This window comes from Mangifera indica, chromosome 11 (genome assembly GCF_011075055.1).
Source record: "Mangifera indica cultivar Alphonso chromosome 11, CATAS_Mindica_2.1, whole genome shotgun sequence".
NCBI lineage: Eukaryota > Viridiplantae > Streptophyta > Magnoliopsida > Sapindales > Anacardiaceae > Mangifera > Mangifera indica.
In genome coordinates, this window is record NC_058147.1 from 2,298,882 (window position 1) to 2,316,029 (window position 17,148).

The 17,148-nt window shown below is 35.2% G+C and overlaps 4 protein-coding genes across 9 annotated transcripts; all 4 read right to left on the reverse strand.

Annotated features, from left to right (window-relative positions):
- Positions 1-255: 255 nt before the first annotated feature.
- LOC123229584 (lysophospholipid acyltransferase LPEAT1-like) lies at positions 256-5,543 on the reverse strand. 6 transcript variants are annotated; one of them, XM_044655501.1, is made up of 10 exons: positions 4,871-5,541; positions 4,638-4,757; positions 4,492-4,529; positions 4,033-4,097; positions 3,297-3,365; positions 2,761-2,894; positions 1,980-2,120; positions 1,210-1,273; positions 799-845; positions 256-711 (listed from the first exon to the last, which is right to left on the reverse strand). In XM_044655501.1, the coding sequence occupies exons 1-9, from the start codon at positions 5,360-5,362 to the stop codon at positions 826-828; spliced, it is 1,143 nt and encodes a 380-aa protein (XP_044511436.1). In that variant the 5' UTR covers positions 5,363-5,541; the 3' UTR covers positions 256-711; positions 799-825. The 6 variants fall into 6 exon arrangements, 4 of the variants coding, with proteins under 4 accessions (XP_044511436.1, XP_044511435.1, XP_044511434.1 ...); XR_006504924.1 differs by having other exon boundaries at positions 1,045-1,273; positions 4,871-5,540; XM_044655500.1 differs by having other exon boundaries at positions 256-845.
- Positions 5,544-8,466: 2,923 nt separating this feature from the next.
- On the reverse strand, positions 8,467-9,817 carry LOC123228655 (peroxisomal membrane protein 11A-like). The gene has a single exon (XM_044654112.1). It carries the CDS (start codon positions 9,499-9,501, stop codon positions 8,716-8,718), a length of 786 nt encoding a protein of 261 aa, XP_044510047.1. The 5' UTR covers positions 9,502-9,817; the 3' UTR covers positions 8,467-8,715.
- A 582-nt stretch (positions 9,818-10,399) lies between these two features.
- LOC123229019 (anthocyanidin 3-O-glucosyltransferase 5-like) lies at positions 10,400-12,265 on the reverse strand. Its single transcript, XM_044654576.1, has one exon. It carries the CDS (start codon positions 12,142-12,144, stop codon positions 10,711-10,713), a length of 1,434 nt encoding a protein of 477 aa, XP_044510511.1. The 5' UTR covers positions 12,145-12,265; the 3' UTR covers positions 10,400-10,710.
- Positions 12,266-13,928: 1,663 nt separating this feature from the next.
- Positions 13,929-15,806, reverse strand: LOC123229250 (anthocyanidin 3-O-glucosyltransferase 5-like). Its single transcript, XM_044654911.1, has one exon. It carries the CDS (start codon positions 15,728-15,730, stop codon positions 14,294-14,296), a length of 1,437 nt encoding a protein of 478 aa, XP_044510846.1. The 5' UTR covers positions 15,731-15,806; the 3' UTR covers positions 13,929-14,293.
- Positions 15,807-17,148: the final 1,342 nt, after the last annotated feature.

The window sequence follows — 17,148 nt, forward strand, 5'->3', positions numbered from 1 at the left end:
TGACGGTTCACACTAACAACTTAGTGCAGAAAAAAATTTATGACTTTGTTAAATTTTATACACATCAGTCTTACAAATATAGATTTTGGCATTCAGTTGTTTCAGCTGTAAATATATATTGAAATTATTGATAATGATAAATATGTTTTCTTAAATTTGTATCATTTGATACTAAGAATTGATTTTAATCTTTTTTTCAACAAAAATATATCAAAACACCAGATGATGTGATCGAATCTTAATTACATGATAATATATTTTCTAAAAAACTTGATTATATTTAAAAAAATAGATAAATATAATTTTATTACAATTGAAGGACCGACATTACATAACATTTGAACCCTAATATATCTAAGCTTAGGACCTTGAGTGGTGGCAGTTATTAAGAGGTCAAAATTTGGAAATTCAAGCAAAATTGCAGATGCCGAGCCTCCCTCCCACTGATTACAAGGTTAAATACCGACACTTAGCAGCAAACATTTGCTCAAAAAACCAATGGATGTGAGCCCACCATAAGAAATGCGTCACGGCAATACAAAGGCAGCCTCTGTTTCTATGAACTGAACTCAGACACTGAAGACCAAGGAGCAACAATCACAAGGCCTAAAGCCACAACAACGAACACATCAACTTCCTGGATGGCCTTCTTTGAAAACGCTAGTTTAGCTCCACGACTATACTTCAACATTGAGGTAATTTGTTTGTCAACTGATCACAAATGACAATTAAAACAATTGTTCGGCACCGATTTTGAATATCAATTCTAATATTTTTGCACAAATAATAGAATCATACAAAGAATTTACAGATGGCGAATCCGAATTAGCTTGGTGAAAATAAACCTGCAGGAACATGAAAGAGATGATTCAGATTTACAGGGGCATACATCTGATTAAAGGGTCTGAGGACATCAAAGAGTTAGCAAGAATCCACATTGGACATATAACCAAATCTCAGAAGTTGAATTCAACCACCACAATTAAAACGGTATTCAATGACCACATTTTCCATATAAGAAATTACAAGACAATAATACCACACCAGTTTCTCTTTTGAGTGAAAAGAGGAGAGGCAACCACTGCCATTTTAGTTGTGCACCCATGAGAAAATGCCAATAGAAACTAAGAAGCTCAACTGATACTAGATAACATTTGGGAGCGTATCAATCGTCTTTCTGATGCAAAACACTAGGCAGGCTATTATTACCATTGAGAGCAGCGTGATATATTCGCTTCTCAGCAAGTCCTATATCTGACATTATCAAATTACCCTGCAAGGAAAGCAGAAACATAAACAAATTCATGTTGACACAAATGACAATTCAAGCAGCGCTGGTATTAATAACCATAAAGACCACTGTTTCAAACAAAAAGTCAACACCACAGTACAGACCAAAATACAAGCAACTTTAGACGAATTCCAGTGCTTTGGAATACAAAATCCAATGGAAGGCAACACTTAAGAAAGACATTCTCCAACATCTCTTCAGTTATATTCTTTCTACCACACGGTTGTTATGGCTTTACCATCTATAATTGTCCTGTCAAAGCTCAAATTCGGTTCCTCTTTCTAATACATTTTGGATTTTCACAAGAATGTTAATGATCTTGTGAATTTTACAAGAAATATTATTGATCTTCTCTTATTTAAGTAAATTTACATTTTTATTTAATGGATAACTAACTCCCTATACCATACCTGAGGTCCTAACTCCCCAAAATAATGCTATAGCATCAAGGTTAAAGCTTTACAAAACATCAAGACTATTAGCATTGATACATTAGCCTTCCAAGTGTAGTATCGTGACGGGCCATCAGAGTTTCATCAGGCTTATAAGCTATACTAATACTTAATGGCCTCCTGAGATATGTTTCAAGTCAAAAGTGATGTTATTCAGGGTGTGAAGAATACTAGTTGAAATAATGATACTTTAAATTTTCAAACTTCTAATAGTTAAAATTGAAGGAAATGCATACCTTGCTAGCCATCATCCTTCGAACGTTTTCAGCATAGAATTTTGGATCATCCTTCTCTTGCTGTGAGGGATAGTAGACAGGTAACCTGGTCACCTCTATATGATTTACAAATTGGCAGAGAAGAAAAAGGACATGACGCACCTACAGATAGAAACACACATTTGCATTAATAAAAAAAATTTAAAAACTGAGAAAGTATATCACAACTGATATTTATTAATACATAGGATATAGTAAAAGGAGATTCCAACGGTGATAATAAGCAATTAGACAGATATAGGCTCTGGAGAGAATATTTTACTCAAAGCCTTTGTCGACAAAGGAAAGAAGAGTTAGTTAAGCAACACAGAGTAGTCATCCTTTGTTCTAAATCTTGCAATGATCTGCAGATCCAACAAGTTGCCCCTTTTTAGCTGAACGCAAGACAAATCATGTAACATTTAGTATTTTGAGGTACTGGTCAAACTCTAAACTGCAAGCATTGGGTCTCCTTAGCTGTAATAAACTTATAAAACTCAAGTGAAATTTACAATCATATCTGCAACTAGGAATTTCATTGTCAGTATCCAAACAACTAGATATATAAGATTCATCTTATGCCAAGTCACCATTTAATGACCAAAACCTAAGAATCTTTAGACCGTGGGTCTGTAAAGGGTTACAAAAAACATATGGCACTATTTATTTTATCTCACTATTTGGAAATCAGGGAACAAATCAGTTTTCATTATTTGAGATTGTGGTAGCCCATAAATGTACAAGTTGGATGAAAAACACGTACCCCAGATATTGAATCCCAGGCAGGACTGAATCTCTGGTAAGGATACCTGAGAATCACAGGAAGCACAGGAACTCCAGCTAAAAATGCACCAGTCTTGAAAGGAAGTAGAAAGTCACCATTTGTAGTAGTACCTTCTGCAGTTAAATTGATGATAACACCAGTAACTGATAGGAAGCTAGGCAAATACGTGAAAGTCAAGTGCAAATACTCATGAATTTTATCAATTAGGTCATGAGTACCTAAAAAGTAGATTATTAAGTGTTGAACTATATGTCAGTGTTACGACGACTAGTGTCATGGTTGACTGTATAGATATAGGAAACATACTCAGTTCCACAGAAAAAATCCTTATGCTTATTCATTATGATTTATTCATTTATTTATCACCTGGATTTTCTCCAAGATTTCAATAGAGTGCTTTGGAAAATAAGAAAGCAGAGAATATCAAATGATACCAAAGCAATTAATGTAATATGCAGCATACACTAAAGAGAAATAACAGAGAAAAATGTATAAACAAGATCCTAGAACCCTACCCGGAAATAGCATCATCATTGGAGCAGACTTATCTTGATGAGCTTCTTGAACTCTTTTAGTCACAACATCTGCCAGAAAAGGTGAGTGATTTAGCAGTTGAACTTCAAACAAAAGTAGAAGTCATATGATGACTTTGTCTCCTCCCTACAGCAGGGGAGCCAATCAACTCTTAATAGCCAAGGCAACAAGATCCTAGCCTAATGAGCCATATAACAAACATACGTGAAGGAGGGCCATATGTTATATTGACGAATTGGGAACCCTTGACTTGTGGTTATATTGCCAAGGTGTTGCAAATCATTGTTTTAAAACCCAGATAGGAACCAACTGATTCGACTAGGATCCGGTCCCAAACATGGCTCAATCACTATGGAATTATTTTGCAAATTTATTAAAATTTTAAATTTTTATTATGTAATGCTGACACCACCCATCTGACTGACCGTTTAAGTCCAGGTCTTAAAACCTTGCTGCAAATACAACATGACAAACATCTAACTTCTGTATTGTAATTTTTAATTATTATCTATTCAGGGTGTATCATAAAACACAAGTTTTTGCTACAGTACGGTACTGTTAGAGTGCTGATATGGCAACATTGTATGAAATGAGGTAATTAAGCTTCCAAAACCTTCCCAGCACAAAATTAGTTAAATCTCAAAATAAATGCAATTTGACAATAAAAAAAGTAAAAATAATGCGAAAAACACATAAACACCAATGATTTATGTTTACCTGAAACACCCTTAAAATCAGATGACTTAGACTCCCGCTGAACATAGACACAACCGAGGCACTTGCTGTCAATAACAAGTTATTAGAATTGAAATTCTTACCCAATACACACTATTCCTCGAGTTTTTTTTTTTTTTTAAAATACAACATACAAGCGCAACTAGTAATATAGGTAAAGCAGCACAATGCAAGATAACTACCAACAGAAGTTTTTTCTTAAATTGAACAATTTTAAGAAAAGACAGGTAATCCTTAAGAACACCCCATCTCACTCCTCATGAAAATGCAAATATATGCATTTTCAATCAGTTGGAATAAGTAACAGAATTAGATACTTTCTGTAACAAATAGATTTGATCTGAAAAATTCTGAGAAACAATAGCCAAACTTTATCACATATTTTGTTTTATTGACAGACTAGAGCTAAATTTGAAGGATGTTAGTATGAAGTGAACTAACCTGATGATACCAACTAGAGGAAGTTTAGCGACTGATCTCTTCACCAACAAAATCAAATTTGACAAAATAGGGAAAAGAAACAAGTCAGTGACAACACCAAAAGGTGACGAAACGCCAATAAAAGCCAACATAAGTAATTAACAAACCTTGGCGACGAAACTCGGGAAAGAAGAAGACATATGATACAAAATATCCAAATATGATACATGATTAGATATAATGGCACCGGGTCTTTCAGGTTCTTCAACTTCATTATTGACCCCACTCTGTCAAAAATTAATGAATCGGAGAGAAGAATAATTAAATGTCACTACAGTCTCTAACTAGTTAATGAATAATGAAGGAATAAATTATTTGCATAAAAACATATGTATAGTACCTGAGAAGATGATGATGACTCATCTTGAGTATCAGAAATCCTGTAAGTCTCCTTAATCCAATAAAACCCAAGCACAAAAAGGATAACTCTAGACAAGAATCTACCACTCCACACAATAGCGCTCCTTCTCCACCCGCCCATGTGTGCGTAATCTTCTTGCTCCTTGTCCCGATTCGGAACCGAGAAAAGCGTACAAATCCGACAAATCAGATAATACAATATCAATACGCTCATCGCCAATATTACTCGTATTGGAACTAGCGTGACCAGGGCGATACCAAGTAAAACCTTCTCCGTAAACGGCAGTTCGCCACGTCCCATAGTGCCGTACACGTCTCTGCGCACAAAAGCTGCAAATTTCTTCTCCAATTCCTCGATGTTCTCAGTGGACTCAGCCTTAAGAAGAGGACTGTCGTCTGTGGTTGAGCCATCAGCGAGGGCTGTTGTCGAGTGAGCTGGCTTCGAATTCATGTCTTTCATCTCAGACTCCATTGCTAGAATTATTCTTTTTTCAAAATAATTGAGAAATTATTTGGTTTAGAGTTTTGTCGTTAGACATTATTATTTTATCCAAGTTTTGAGCAGAGAAGAGAAAAGCTTGTATTTTAGATCTAAGATAGAGAAAAGTGTCATCTCCTTCTGTGCATCTCTCGTGGAGGTTGCGGGTAAGGCTGCGCGTGAAAAACCCATTAAAATACGCCACTTGGCAACTTGCTAATTTCACCACCAGATTAAACTGCGATTACACAACAGCCGTTGGATGGATGGAATCATGGAATATCTCTGAAACAAACCCAATCGAAATCCTACCCTATCCCTTTCTTGGACCGCCTTGTTAAAATTCGACTCATTGGTACTTAAAGTTTGTTGTATCCTGCAATTAATATTTATTAAATATTAAAAACCTAAACATAAATTAATAAGTAATTAATTTAAAAAATTAATAATTTTTTTATTAAATTTTAAATTTCTTTTTTTTCGAAAGTTTTTTTTATTTTCCCTTGTTCTGGGTAGTTATTGGTCAGTTTTCTTTTACCCTCATTTTTTTTTTTGATGTTTTTTTCTCATTTTCTTCATTGAACATAAAAAAAAGAGAGGGTGAGGGAATGGACTAGTGATGATGTCGAAAAAAGAAAGAGAGAAAAATACAAACTCTATAAAAAAATATAATATTTTAAAATTAAATCTTAAAAAAATTATTAATTTTTTAAACTTAAAAAATAAATGAATAAAATTTTATTATTTTTAATATTAAATAATAATTTTACTCAGAAAACTCAATTAATTTTGTTAATTTTAATAATTTATGAATAAATATTTAAATTTTTAATAATTAAAATATACCAATTTGAAAATATAATGAAATTTGAGTGGGCCTATTACAACTGCCTAGCTTATTTTTACCATTTTATTTACCTTGGTTGGTTAAATAGAAAGCAATCTATGTAAAACATTAATTGAAGACAAACTGCAGTATCCCTTAATGCAACACAAGAGGTTAATTTCTTATTTGAATTTCTGTTGAAGAAGAGTCTGGTGGGGGAATTAGATTCCAAAATATGCATTTAAGGTTAACAGGAAAAAAAAAATTTACCATCATTAAATTATTACGTTTATCAATAATTATTATGATAGATTAATAGTAATAATAAAAATATTAAAATAAAAATGTCAATGAAATATCTTCAAAAATAAAAATTTAAGAAAACTGCATTTAATCAAAAGGTAAGAGTTCAATAAGAATTTGGTGGTTGCCAAGTGCTCAAAGCGATCATTGTGCGATGGTGGCTAAGGTGACCTTTTCACCTTCCTCCCATGAAGGCAAGATTCAATCCTTACATTTTTCACACACAATGAGATCCATCCCTTTTCGTCTGTTTTAAACGACGATGAGATCCAACCCTCTTCGCCTTTTTTGCTTGGCAACAAGATACAGTCCTCTTCACCTTCTTAGTGCAATGGCCAGATCCATAACTCTTCTTATTCACATAACAAGTGATGGTGGGTGGGTGATGACAGCACGACGGTCATCAAGGATTTTCCAAGGAAGATACAACAGAGTCTTATAAATAATAAACATGATTTTTATTGTTGCCAAAACATCATTAACATGATTTTTATTGTTGCCAAAACCCAAACTAGGGGAAGCAGCGATGGGGGAATAGATGGCAAGAATTGCTGGGAATTTGAGTGGTAACAAAGATACCGTGCCACAAATTTAACAGCTCAAAGGATTAAGATCCTTCATGAGTCAAAAACATTGCATCAAAATGAACTAAAAATCAAGGAAAGAAGTACCAACGCAAGCATTTATATCTCTAAGAATATTTGACTCCCACAGTTGCTCTGCAACCGAGTACTCAAATTTTGATATTACAGACCCACAGTAGTGTAAAACTTGTGAGTAAAAATAAAGCCAGTATGAAGAACCAAAAACAAGCTCCAAAGAGAACTCTGGCATATTGTCTTTCTGTTTGAAGTAGAACCATTCAAATTGCTTGTACTCATATCATTTCTGTCATCAGTAGGCTATGAATATCTGAAAATAACTTGAAATCTACTAATTCATTTTCATTTAATCAATTTGAGATGATCGGATGATAGCAGCCATTTTAATCTTTTTTTCACCTAATATTGTTTAAATTACACAATGCTACAGAAAACTTGAGATGAAGGATGCATCATATGTTAACCAACATTTCAGGAAAAAAATTGACATCCTGAAAGCAGAGCTAAAGGTTAAATTCATGATTGTGCACTATTTTTAAGTTCTAACTCCAAATTTAAACACCAGTAACTAATCATCAGCCATTGGAGCACAAGCCCTAAAGGAAAATTCTGACAAAAATGAACCCAAAAACCTTCAATGAATTCACTCTGTGTACGAGTGTATCCCACAGTGATGGTTAAAAAGTTCTCTCACCATCATAAAACCTAAACTAGAGCTGAACCACCAATGATTAGTGCACAAAAGAATCATGCCTTAATGGACACACAATCAGCAAGAAATTCAAGTCCTTCGAGAACTAATAATTGCAGATAAAATTCCTGCAAAGGCCACCAATAGCAGCAACAATAGCCTTTTCCATCTTGAATATCTGTCAATGCCATTAATCTGTCAGTCAGATGTTTAAAAATGTTATAGTGTTCATCAACTTTCCCTTTCACCCCTCTTCATCCTTATGCCATTTCCACTTGAGATTGCTGTTCTTATACTTGATTTCATATGTGGCTATCTCCTTTATTCTCCAGACATCCCTATTTGTAAGGCTAATACTACAAAACACCCAATAAACTCAGCCTCAGCACTAAACTTCCCAAAGTTTTGCCAGCGTTTGGGATTGAGCAAACCCAAATAAACTGTTTAACAAAGTAATACAGACCCTCACCAGCATAGGCGATGACAGAGAGGAAAACTATTGTTTTCATTCAAAGTAGACATTCAGCAGGGTAGATTTTGTTAAAAGCAAGTGCAAAGTGCACCCAGCTCATAAGATTTCCTTTAAAAAGAAAATAAAATATAACAAAATAAATGGTTATTGAACTGTTCTCTGGTTTTTTTTGGTTCTTGTAAGGTATATTGAACAAACTTAAGATGGATCCCAGCGCAACTGTAGTTTTATTCCAGAGAAATGAAACGACATAAAGAGAACCCAAAAATTTACATGGGTTCACATCACATTTTATAATCCTACACTAACAGTACAAGAATCCTCTCACTCTTGATCACTGTCACAAAGGCAGCTATAATCGAATAACTGCATTATGAAATTATCGCTTATAAAGTTCATAATTCAACAAAAGAAACAAATTCCAAATTCTGAAACAACCGTACCTTGTGAAACTCAGCAAGATACCCAATTCTTATGAGTACTAATGATGGCCGATAAAAGACCCGCAGAGGCCACAAAAAGCGGAGCCGAAAGGATTCCCTTCCCATCACGAATATCAGCTACAGCCATCAACCCATCAGCCAAATCTTGAACAATTGAAAGTTTCTTCATCAACTTCTTTTCTCTCAATTTCTTCATCTTCTGCTCTTCTTCTCTATATCCATTTCCTCTCGTAATCGCAATCTCTATAGTCGATGCCAAACACGCTTCTTCATTTATAATCTTCTTCAAATCCTTGAATTTTATGCTAACACTACCAATATAACCAATAAATTCAGCCCAAGCGCTAATCTTTTGTAAATTACGCGAGTGTTTAGCATCGATTAATCCCGACTTAGCCAACCAAATGAACTGTTCAACAAAATAATACAAACCTTCGCCTCCATAAGCAATAATAGAGAGAAAAAGGTCTTCTCTGGAATCTATATGGGAATTCCGCAAAGCGTTTACATCTTGAATGAATTTACCCAGTCGAAAGGCTTTACGACTCAGTCCCACACTGGCCTCGAAGCTCTTGAGTCTTCCTGTCAAAGTAAGAGTTTCAGGGAGCACTGAAGAGGCTAAAATGATCTTGCTTGCATATCTGGAGATTTTGAGAAGCTTGTCCACACCATCGCGTTTTGCCAGGTACGCTTCTAGATGGTTCAGGAAGTCTCTGTTATTAGATTTCGGTTCAATTGGGCTTTTGGAGGTTTGCGAAGCTGTGGTAGCGGGAGCTGTTAGATCTTTAGATTCCATGGAATTGCAGTTTGCAGAGCGAAAGATTCTGATTTCCGTGGGTGAAGGACAAGGTCATTACAAACTTCTATGAGTCATTCAGCGTCATTGTCAATGAAACGCAGCGTTTTACAATAGGAGTTTGACTTTTAACAGTTTGTCACGGCCGTTCTAAGATTGTTTAGAAAGGCGGTGACGTTTTGGCTTTTACAGAAAACCTGAAGGTCATTCTTTTGCGTGCCACTATCAATCTTGACAAGCTGCGACAGCGAGCCTGACATTGGAAAGGTTGATACTTGATATTTCATTATTTCTTTGACCAATGGACTTATTCTCCGCAACACACCACCACCCCACCGCCGCACCCCCGCCCCCCCCCCCCCCCCCCCCCAAAACGCTGATTTCTAAAGTTGTTCTAATTAATTTTAAAAATTTTATTCACCCACACATAAACAGTTAATATTAACTGAGTTATATTAATAATTTTTAAGATTTAAAAGAAATAATATAATTTTCAAAAACTTAAGTTTGAAAAAATTATTAATTTTTAAAGTTTAGAATGAAAATGAAGTGAAATTTAAATTTATTTTAATATTATTAATAAAATAATAATTTTATATTTAAAATTAACATATTTAAATAATCATAAATAGATAAATAGAATTTTTAAGGTTATCAATAAAAAATTCAAAAAAATAATATATTTTAATTAAGAATACGTCTTTTGGGCAATTTCTTTTTAAGGAGGATAACGAAAACTTTAAGATATAAGAATGCAACTCAATGACATGCCCAAACTTTTAACTGTCCCAAATCAAATGAAATTTCAAATCTCCAAAGCACAAATCCAGGTTAAGCACAATCATAGCCAGGCAACAGCACAAATTAACAGGAGAAAGCAACATCCAACAGGAACCAATACCAAAACTCTTCCACAGGAATGCATTAAGCTGCACCCACAGGCAGCCACAAGAACAAACACACTCATCAAAAAGCTTTTTTGCTCTAACTATTTGCTGATTGTCACTCATCAAGAGTCATATGTGCAAGCTCTAATGAAGAGAGTTTTACATTATGACATTATTTCATTGTTAATTAAAGTTGGAAGCCTTCTCTTCCTCTTGATCTTACGAGAAGCAAAACACAAGAAGACTAGGAGACGCCACCTTATGGCAATGTTTTTACATCACTGCGCCTTGGCCATGGGCCTTATTAATCTGATCATTTCTTTTACTTAGTAGCTTCATCTTCCTTCCATTTCTCGACAACACAAGCAAACGACTCATAGGAAGACCCCCCTTTGCCCAATGCTCTCACACCACTTTCTTTTAACTTCTTAACCCTGTGTCTTATAACCTTCCCCTCTTCACTCTCCATTAACAACCTCACCACCCTTTTAATCTCTTCCCGCTCGATTACTTTCTTTCCATGCTCCAACACTGGCTTAACGGCCACCCCAATCTCCTCTGTTAGCAACGCCGCATTCATCCTTTGTTCTGAATAAAGTGGCCACGCTATCATTGGCACGCCGTGGTAAATGCTCTCCAACGAAGAGTTCCACCCACAGTGCGATAAAAATCCCCCTGTCGATGGATGTCGCAGCACTGCCGCTTGCTTAGCCCACGATCGTATCACCACGCCCACACCTTGAGTCCTATCCAGAAATCCTTCTGGTAAATATGTTTTTGGATCGTTAACATCACTTCCCACGTTGAAGTATGTAGCTGCAGTTGCATCGCTAGGCTTGCGTACAACCCATATAAACCTTTGCTTACTCAGCTCTAGACCCCACGCCATCTCAGCGAGCTGTTCAGCACTCAAAGTGCCACCACTGCCAAGCGCCACAAAGAGAACTGAATCAGAGGGTTGCTTGTCTAGCCAAGCTAAATACTCTTCATCTGAAACAATCAATGGTTCGTCTTGCTTGATGAGTGGACCAATAGGGTAAATAGGTGGTGTTGGTATTTGGAGGTAGAACCGATGTTCTCTTATTGCTTTGAGAGAGACTGGCTCAAGATCCTCCCACGAATTGAGGAAGATACCAGCTGCTAGAGGCAATCGCCTCATGTGAAACGAAAACCATTTGTAATCATCATTCTTCCTGTTACGTACGTGGTCTAAAAGATCTTCCGGTCGGACGGACGAGCAACCCGGAATCCCAATCGGTTCAGGGAGATCAATAAACTCGCCTTCCACCTCACGATCAAGGGTAGGAAGATACAACGCGAAGGTGAAAAACGCAACGGATGTAGTAAAAAAAGAGTATATAGGAATTGAGAGTTCACTAAATATGTCGAAGGCTTGAGAAGCAAATAAATCGATGATAAGAGCTTGTGGCTTACCTATCTCCATTAAAACCGATCTTAAGGACTTGAGACTCTCTTCTGCGATGGTACATAAACGGGTGAAGCGCACGCTAGCAACAGCTGATACATCAACGGGTGGGAGATCAACGACTTGGAGACCAGGAGGGAGGTTTGGCGACTGGAGGAGCTGGGCTTGTGCTGCAGAGGGCTGCTCGTTGGTGTTCATAACGAGAAAGCTGACGTGGACGCCATGTTCAATGACCAGGCGCTTAGAGAACTCTAGTAAAGGAATAACGTGGCCGAGGCCTGGGCTTGCTGTGACTGCAACATGAGGTAATTTCATGGTCTCAGATGCCATTAGGAAAGTGTAACTGGTTGGGTTAGGTATGGTATTATATAACCCACTAGGAGATTAGTCAGTTGGAGACGATAAAGAACACTGTTTAACAAGTGGATGGTGGATGTGATTGTCCTACAATTTGGTTGGTGCCCAGAGTCTGCAGAGCCTCCTTGTGAAGATTTAAAAAGACCAAAAAGACTTTTCGCCACCCAAGTCAAGTGAAAATCCAAGGACTTCTCCTCCTATTTTCAAAACTCTAAATTATGAAATAATTTTTGTTAAAAACTTTAGTTAAAAATAAAAATAACATTACTATTTATTAAAAAATTAAAATTTTATTATATTTTTCTATCTTAGATTTAAAAATTTTACAATTTACTTCTATCTAAAGTTTAAAAAAATAAAAATTTCTTAAGGTTTTTTTCCTTTTCTCTGGAGATAATTCATTGTCTTTTATCTTGTCTTATATTTTTCTTTTGATGTCTCTCCCTCTTTTTTCTAGCCATTGATTGATGAAAATCATATAAAAATCTAGACAAAAATCGCTTGAAAATCTAGAAGATTTTTGTTTGGATGATACATCTAAACTAACCGTCTGAATTTTTAGATGATTTCTATCAATTGGTGGCTAGAGAGAAAAGAGAGAGATAAAATAGGAGAGACAATTGATGGCTAGAGATGGCGGATCATCACCAAATAAAAGAGAAAAAGACTTTTGGAGAAAATTGACACTTTTCAAACTTTGAAAAAAATTTTGAGGAAAAAATTGTGAGATTTTCAAATTGAGAGGCGGAAATATGATAAAAATTTAGTTTTTTTAAATTTTTTTATTAAATGACGATTTTACTTCTATCCTTAACCAAGATTTTTATCAAAAATTGTTTAATGAGTGAATATTTAGATTTTTGAAAGTTAGAGAATATAACTTTAGAGTTTCATTATACTTTGCGTGGGAATAAGTCTTTTGGCCATTAAAAAAAGGTAAGGGCACAAGCAAAATTTATTAAATTATTTATGCAAGTATAAACTTGGTTACTTTAAAATAAAATATGTAATCAAATATTATAGTATTAAATTGTGTAGATAATTTAATAAAATTTATTTATAAATGTATTATTACTCTTCAAAGAATAGCACAATAAGACACTATTCATTTGGTTAAGATAATTATTATTTTATCTTTAATTCAAAATTACGTGGTAAATCATCTGTATATCTAATTATTTATTTAAAATTATTTAATTAAATAATAATAAATCATATATAAATATATATATATATCTAATTATATATTAAAAATATATTTAAATAATTTTATTATTATAAAAAGTACTATAAAAAATATGCGTATGTTATATTCTAATTTAAAAGATTTAATTCTAAATCTATGTGAGATTAAAAAACTCTATAATATATTTTTATAGTAAGAGTAATATATATATATATATATATATATATATATATATATATATATATTATGAGTAAATTCAAAATATAATCATCATATTCATAATTATTATATTAAATAATTTAAAATTTCACAAATATAATACAAATTTAAATTTAAATTTGTAATTTTAATATTTTATCAATTTTTTTATATATAAATATTTAATTTTAAATATCTAACTAAATATTTAAAAAACAACACATTAATCTCAACAACACATAGTTTGACTCATTGAATATTGTTGATCGTAATAATGAAGAAGCATGCACCTGGACTTCTGCCCATTATATCTCATAATTTTTCATCACTTTTCTAAGCATGGCAGGAATTTCTACACATGTACCTGGTCATATATGGTCACGTTCCAAAGATGTCGCCATTTATTCTCATAAATCAAACCCAAAATATTTCCAAAAGTAAAATCAAGGATAATGAAAAATACAACAGTGCAGATTGTCCTGCCCCATTTGATTTGCCAAAAGAGTATGCAGCTGAGTTGACAGAAACCATGTAACAAACGTCTATTATTTCTTAAGAAGGAAGCTATAAAGAGATTTTAATAATGTAAAACTTTTATGGAATGATATCCGTTTTCTTTTTCCCCAGTCTTCCCTCATCGCCAATTAAGTAATTTACGCCCCTTTCTGCAAACTCAGTCTGTTTCTTTGACTTTCATCCATTTTCTTCTTAAGGATAAGATAATTTTAATGATTAATCTTATGAGCATATAGATTTGCTGTCATCCTTCCATTTCTTGGCCACGCGAGCAAGCATGTCAAATGAAGATCCACCAATTTCCAGTACTTTGGAAGCGCTTTGACTCAGCTGCTTAACCTTATGTCTCATTACCTTTCCTTCTTCACTCTCCATTACCAACCTCACAACCCTGCTTATTTCTTCCTGTCCGATCACCTTCTTCCCAGTTTCTATTACTGGTTTTACGGCCACCCCTATCTCCTCCGTGAGCAATGAAGCATTCATTTTTTGTTCTGCATACATGGGCCATGCGATGATTGGCACGCCGTTACATATGCTGTCCAACGAAGAGTTCCACCCACAGTGAGATAAAAACCCACCTGTTGATTTATGTCGTAGCACTGTCACTTGCTGAGCCCACGATGATACCACTATCCCCACTCCTTGCGTCCTCTCCAAAAACCCTTCTGGTAAATACGCTTTTGGATCGTTAATATCGCTGCCCACGTTGAAGAATGTAGCTGCAGTAGCATCGCTTGGCTTGCGTACAACCCATATAAACCTTTGCTTACTCAGTTCTAGACCCCATGCCATCTCAGCGAGCTGTTCAGCGCTCAAAGTGCCACCACTACCAAGCGCCACGAACAGAACTGAATCAGAGGGTTGTTTGTCTAGCCAAGTCAAATATTCTTCATCTGAAACAGTCAACGGTTCGTCTTGCTTGACCAGTGGACCAATAGGGTAAATTGGCGGTGTTGGTATTTGCAAGTAGAACTGATGTTCTCTTATTGCTTTAAACGAGACTGGCTCAAGATCCTCCCACGAGTTGAGAAAGATACCAGCTGCTAGAGGCAATCGGCTAATGTGAAAGAAAAACCATTTGTATTCATCAATCTTCCTGTTTCGTACCTGGTCTAAAAGATCTTCGGGTCGTACAGACGAGCAACCGGGGATCAAAATCGATTCAGGAAGATCAATAAATTCACCTTCTACCTCACGATCAAGTGTAGGAAGATACAACGAGAAGGCGAGGAAAGTAACTGATGGAGTAAATAAAGAGTAGGTTGGAATTGAGAGGTCATTGCATATTTGGAAAGCCTGAGTACAAAACAAATCAATAACAAGAGCACTGGGTTTGCCGAACGCTAACCCAGTTAAAACTGACTTCAAGGATTTGAGACTCTCCTCTACAATGACACTGAGGCGAGCGAGGATAGTGATGTCGTCGCTAGTGATGGCTGAGACGTCAACAAGCGGGAGATCAACAACGTCAAGACCAGAAGGGAGAGTGGGCAGCCGGAGAAGCTGCTCCTGGGCTGCTGTTGCTTCGTTGGTTTTGATAACGAGGAAGCTGACATGGATGCTGTGATGAACAACAAGACGCTTAGCCAGCTCGAATAGAGGAATGAGGTGGCCCAAACCAGGGCTCGGCAAGATTGCAACATGAGTTAACTCCATGATATCAGTCACCAGTCACCAGTCACCACTGCTATGCGTCTGAGTTAGATAGAACGAATCCATCAATGATATATAGGCAGTAACACACGCAGAAATAAAATTTTGATGGTCAAATATTAAGATAATAAAAATAAAAACAAATATTTGTTTTAATAAAAATTCATTAATTAATATATTTATAATTATCATCAATATAATTTTATTTTTTAAAAGTATTATAAAATAATTTTATTATCAATATTATCTAATACATCCTTCATTATAGAATCAATTAAGATTAGACTTGAATTAAAATAATTATTAAAGATAAATTTTAACTTTTTTAAGCTTAAAACAATTTTTAGGGATAAATTTTAACTTTTTTAAACTTAAAACTAATACAATTACAATTAATATTACACCATCAAAAGTTTTATAATGCAATTGCTGCTGGCATTATAATGCAAATGCTGGAAATGGCAGACAGACTAAGGTGAAACTTTTAAATTATTTGGCTTTACAAGGGTAAAGTCAATGTGTCGGCATTTCATCTGGACCATTTAAAAGCTTTTCGAGGCATAGCTTCCATCACTGTTTTATAATATCTTCGAGCTCAGTTTATCTCCAGAACCCCAACTTGGGCGAATTCATTGGCGGTTTCAGGATTCTCCATAACTATCATGCATGTGAAGTGACAGATGGATTGAAATCTGTCTCTAATAAAACTCCAAGGGCCCAAGTGCCGGTCGCAATTTGCAAACAATTGCTTCGGCGTTTCAAGTACTCAGCCATTCGTTATGTACGGTTGTTGTGAGACATTTATGAACACGGCAAATAATGTGTACATTTCCTATGATTAATTTTTACAGTGATCATTGTAATCCAGCTACATTGCAGCTGTTTAAGGCACGGTCTTAAAAACCCGAGCCGAACCATCAACCGGTAGAAGAATGAATCAAAAATGGTTCGTTAACAGTTAATTATATAAAATTATTTTTATTATTTATTTAAATATTAACTAGTCTAACTATCGGTTAGACCTAACCACTCTCTTACATAATTGATTTATGATGCAGTTCTAAAAATATTGGGGCGATGTGATTTATTTTCAACTAAAAGCATTAAACACAAATTTTACGTTAAAAAAAAAAAATTATGACAGCATCGCTTTGATTTGAATATACAGAGTGGAATAATTGCTTAGGTGGGCCTGACTTGTAGAACAAGAGGAAGGCCCAGTGGGCGCAGCCCATTTGAGCTAAGAAGAAATGGACCACGTCAAGTGAGGTGAGATGAGGTGATGGGTCCGTTCAATTTGACACACAGATAGCCGTTAGATAGACAGCCACCCACCACCTGTCACTTTTATTTTTGTTAGTTTTTCAGGGACTTGGGATTCTTTATCTTAACGGTAAGGTCTAAGGAACGTCCTTCCAAAG

Excerpts from the sequence above, each read along its gene's own strand:
- LOC123229584 (XM_044655499.1), bottom strand. The coding sequence starts at position 5,362 with ATGGAGTCTGAGATGAAAGACATGAATTCGAAGCCAGCTCACTCGACA. Across the intron at positions 4,530-4,637 it reads TCCCGAGTTTCGTCGCCAAG|AGATCAGTCGCTAAACTTCC; the intron begins GTTTGTTAATTA and ends TTGTTGGTGAAG. Across the intron at positions 3,366-4,032 it reads TGATTTTAAGGGTGTTTCAG|ATGTTGTGACTAAAAGAGTT; the intron begins GTAAACATAAAT and ends CTTTTCTGGCAG.
- LOC123229019 (XM_044654576.1), bottom strand. The coding sequence starts at position 12,144 with ATGGCATCTGAGACCATGAAATTACCTCATGTTGCAGTCACAGCAAGC.
- LOC123229250 (XM_044654911.1), bottom strand. The coding sequence starts at position 15,730 with ATGGAGTTAACTCATGTTGCAATCTTGCCGAGCCCTGGTTTGGGCCAC.
- LOC123228655 (XM_044654112.1), bottom strand. The coding sequence starts at position 9,501 with ATGGAATCTAAAGATCTAACAGCTCCCGCTACCACAGCTTCGCAAACC.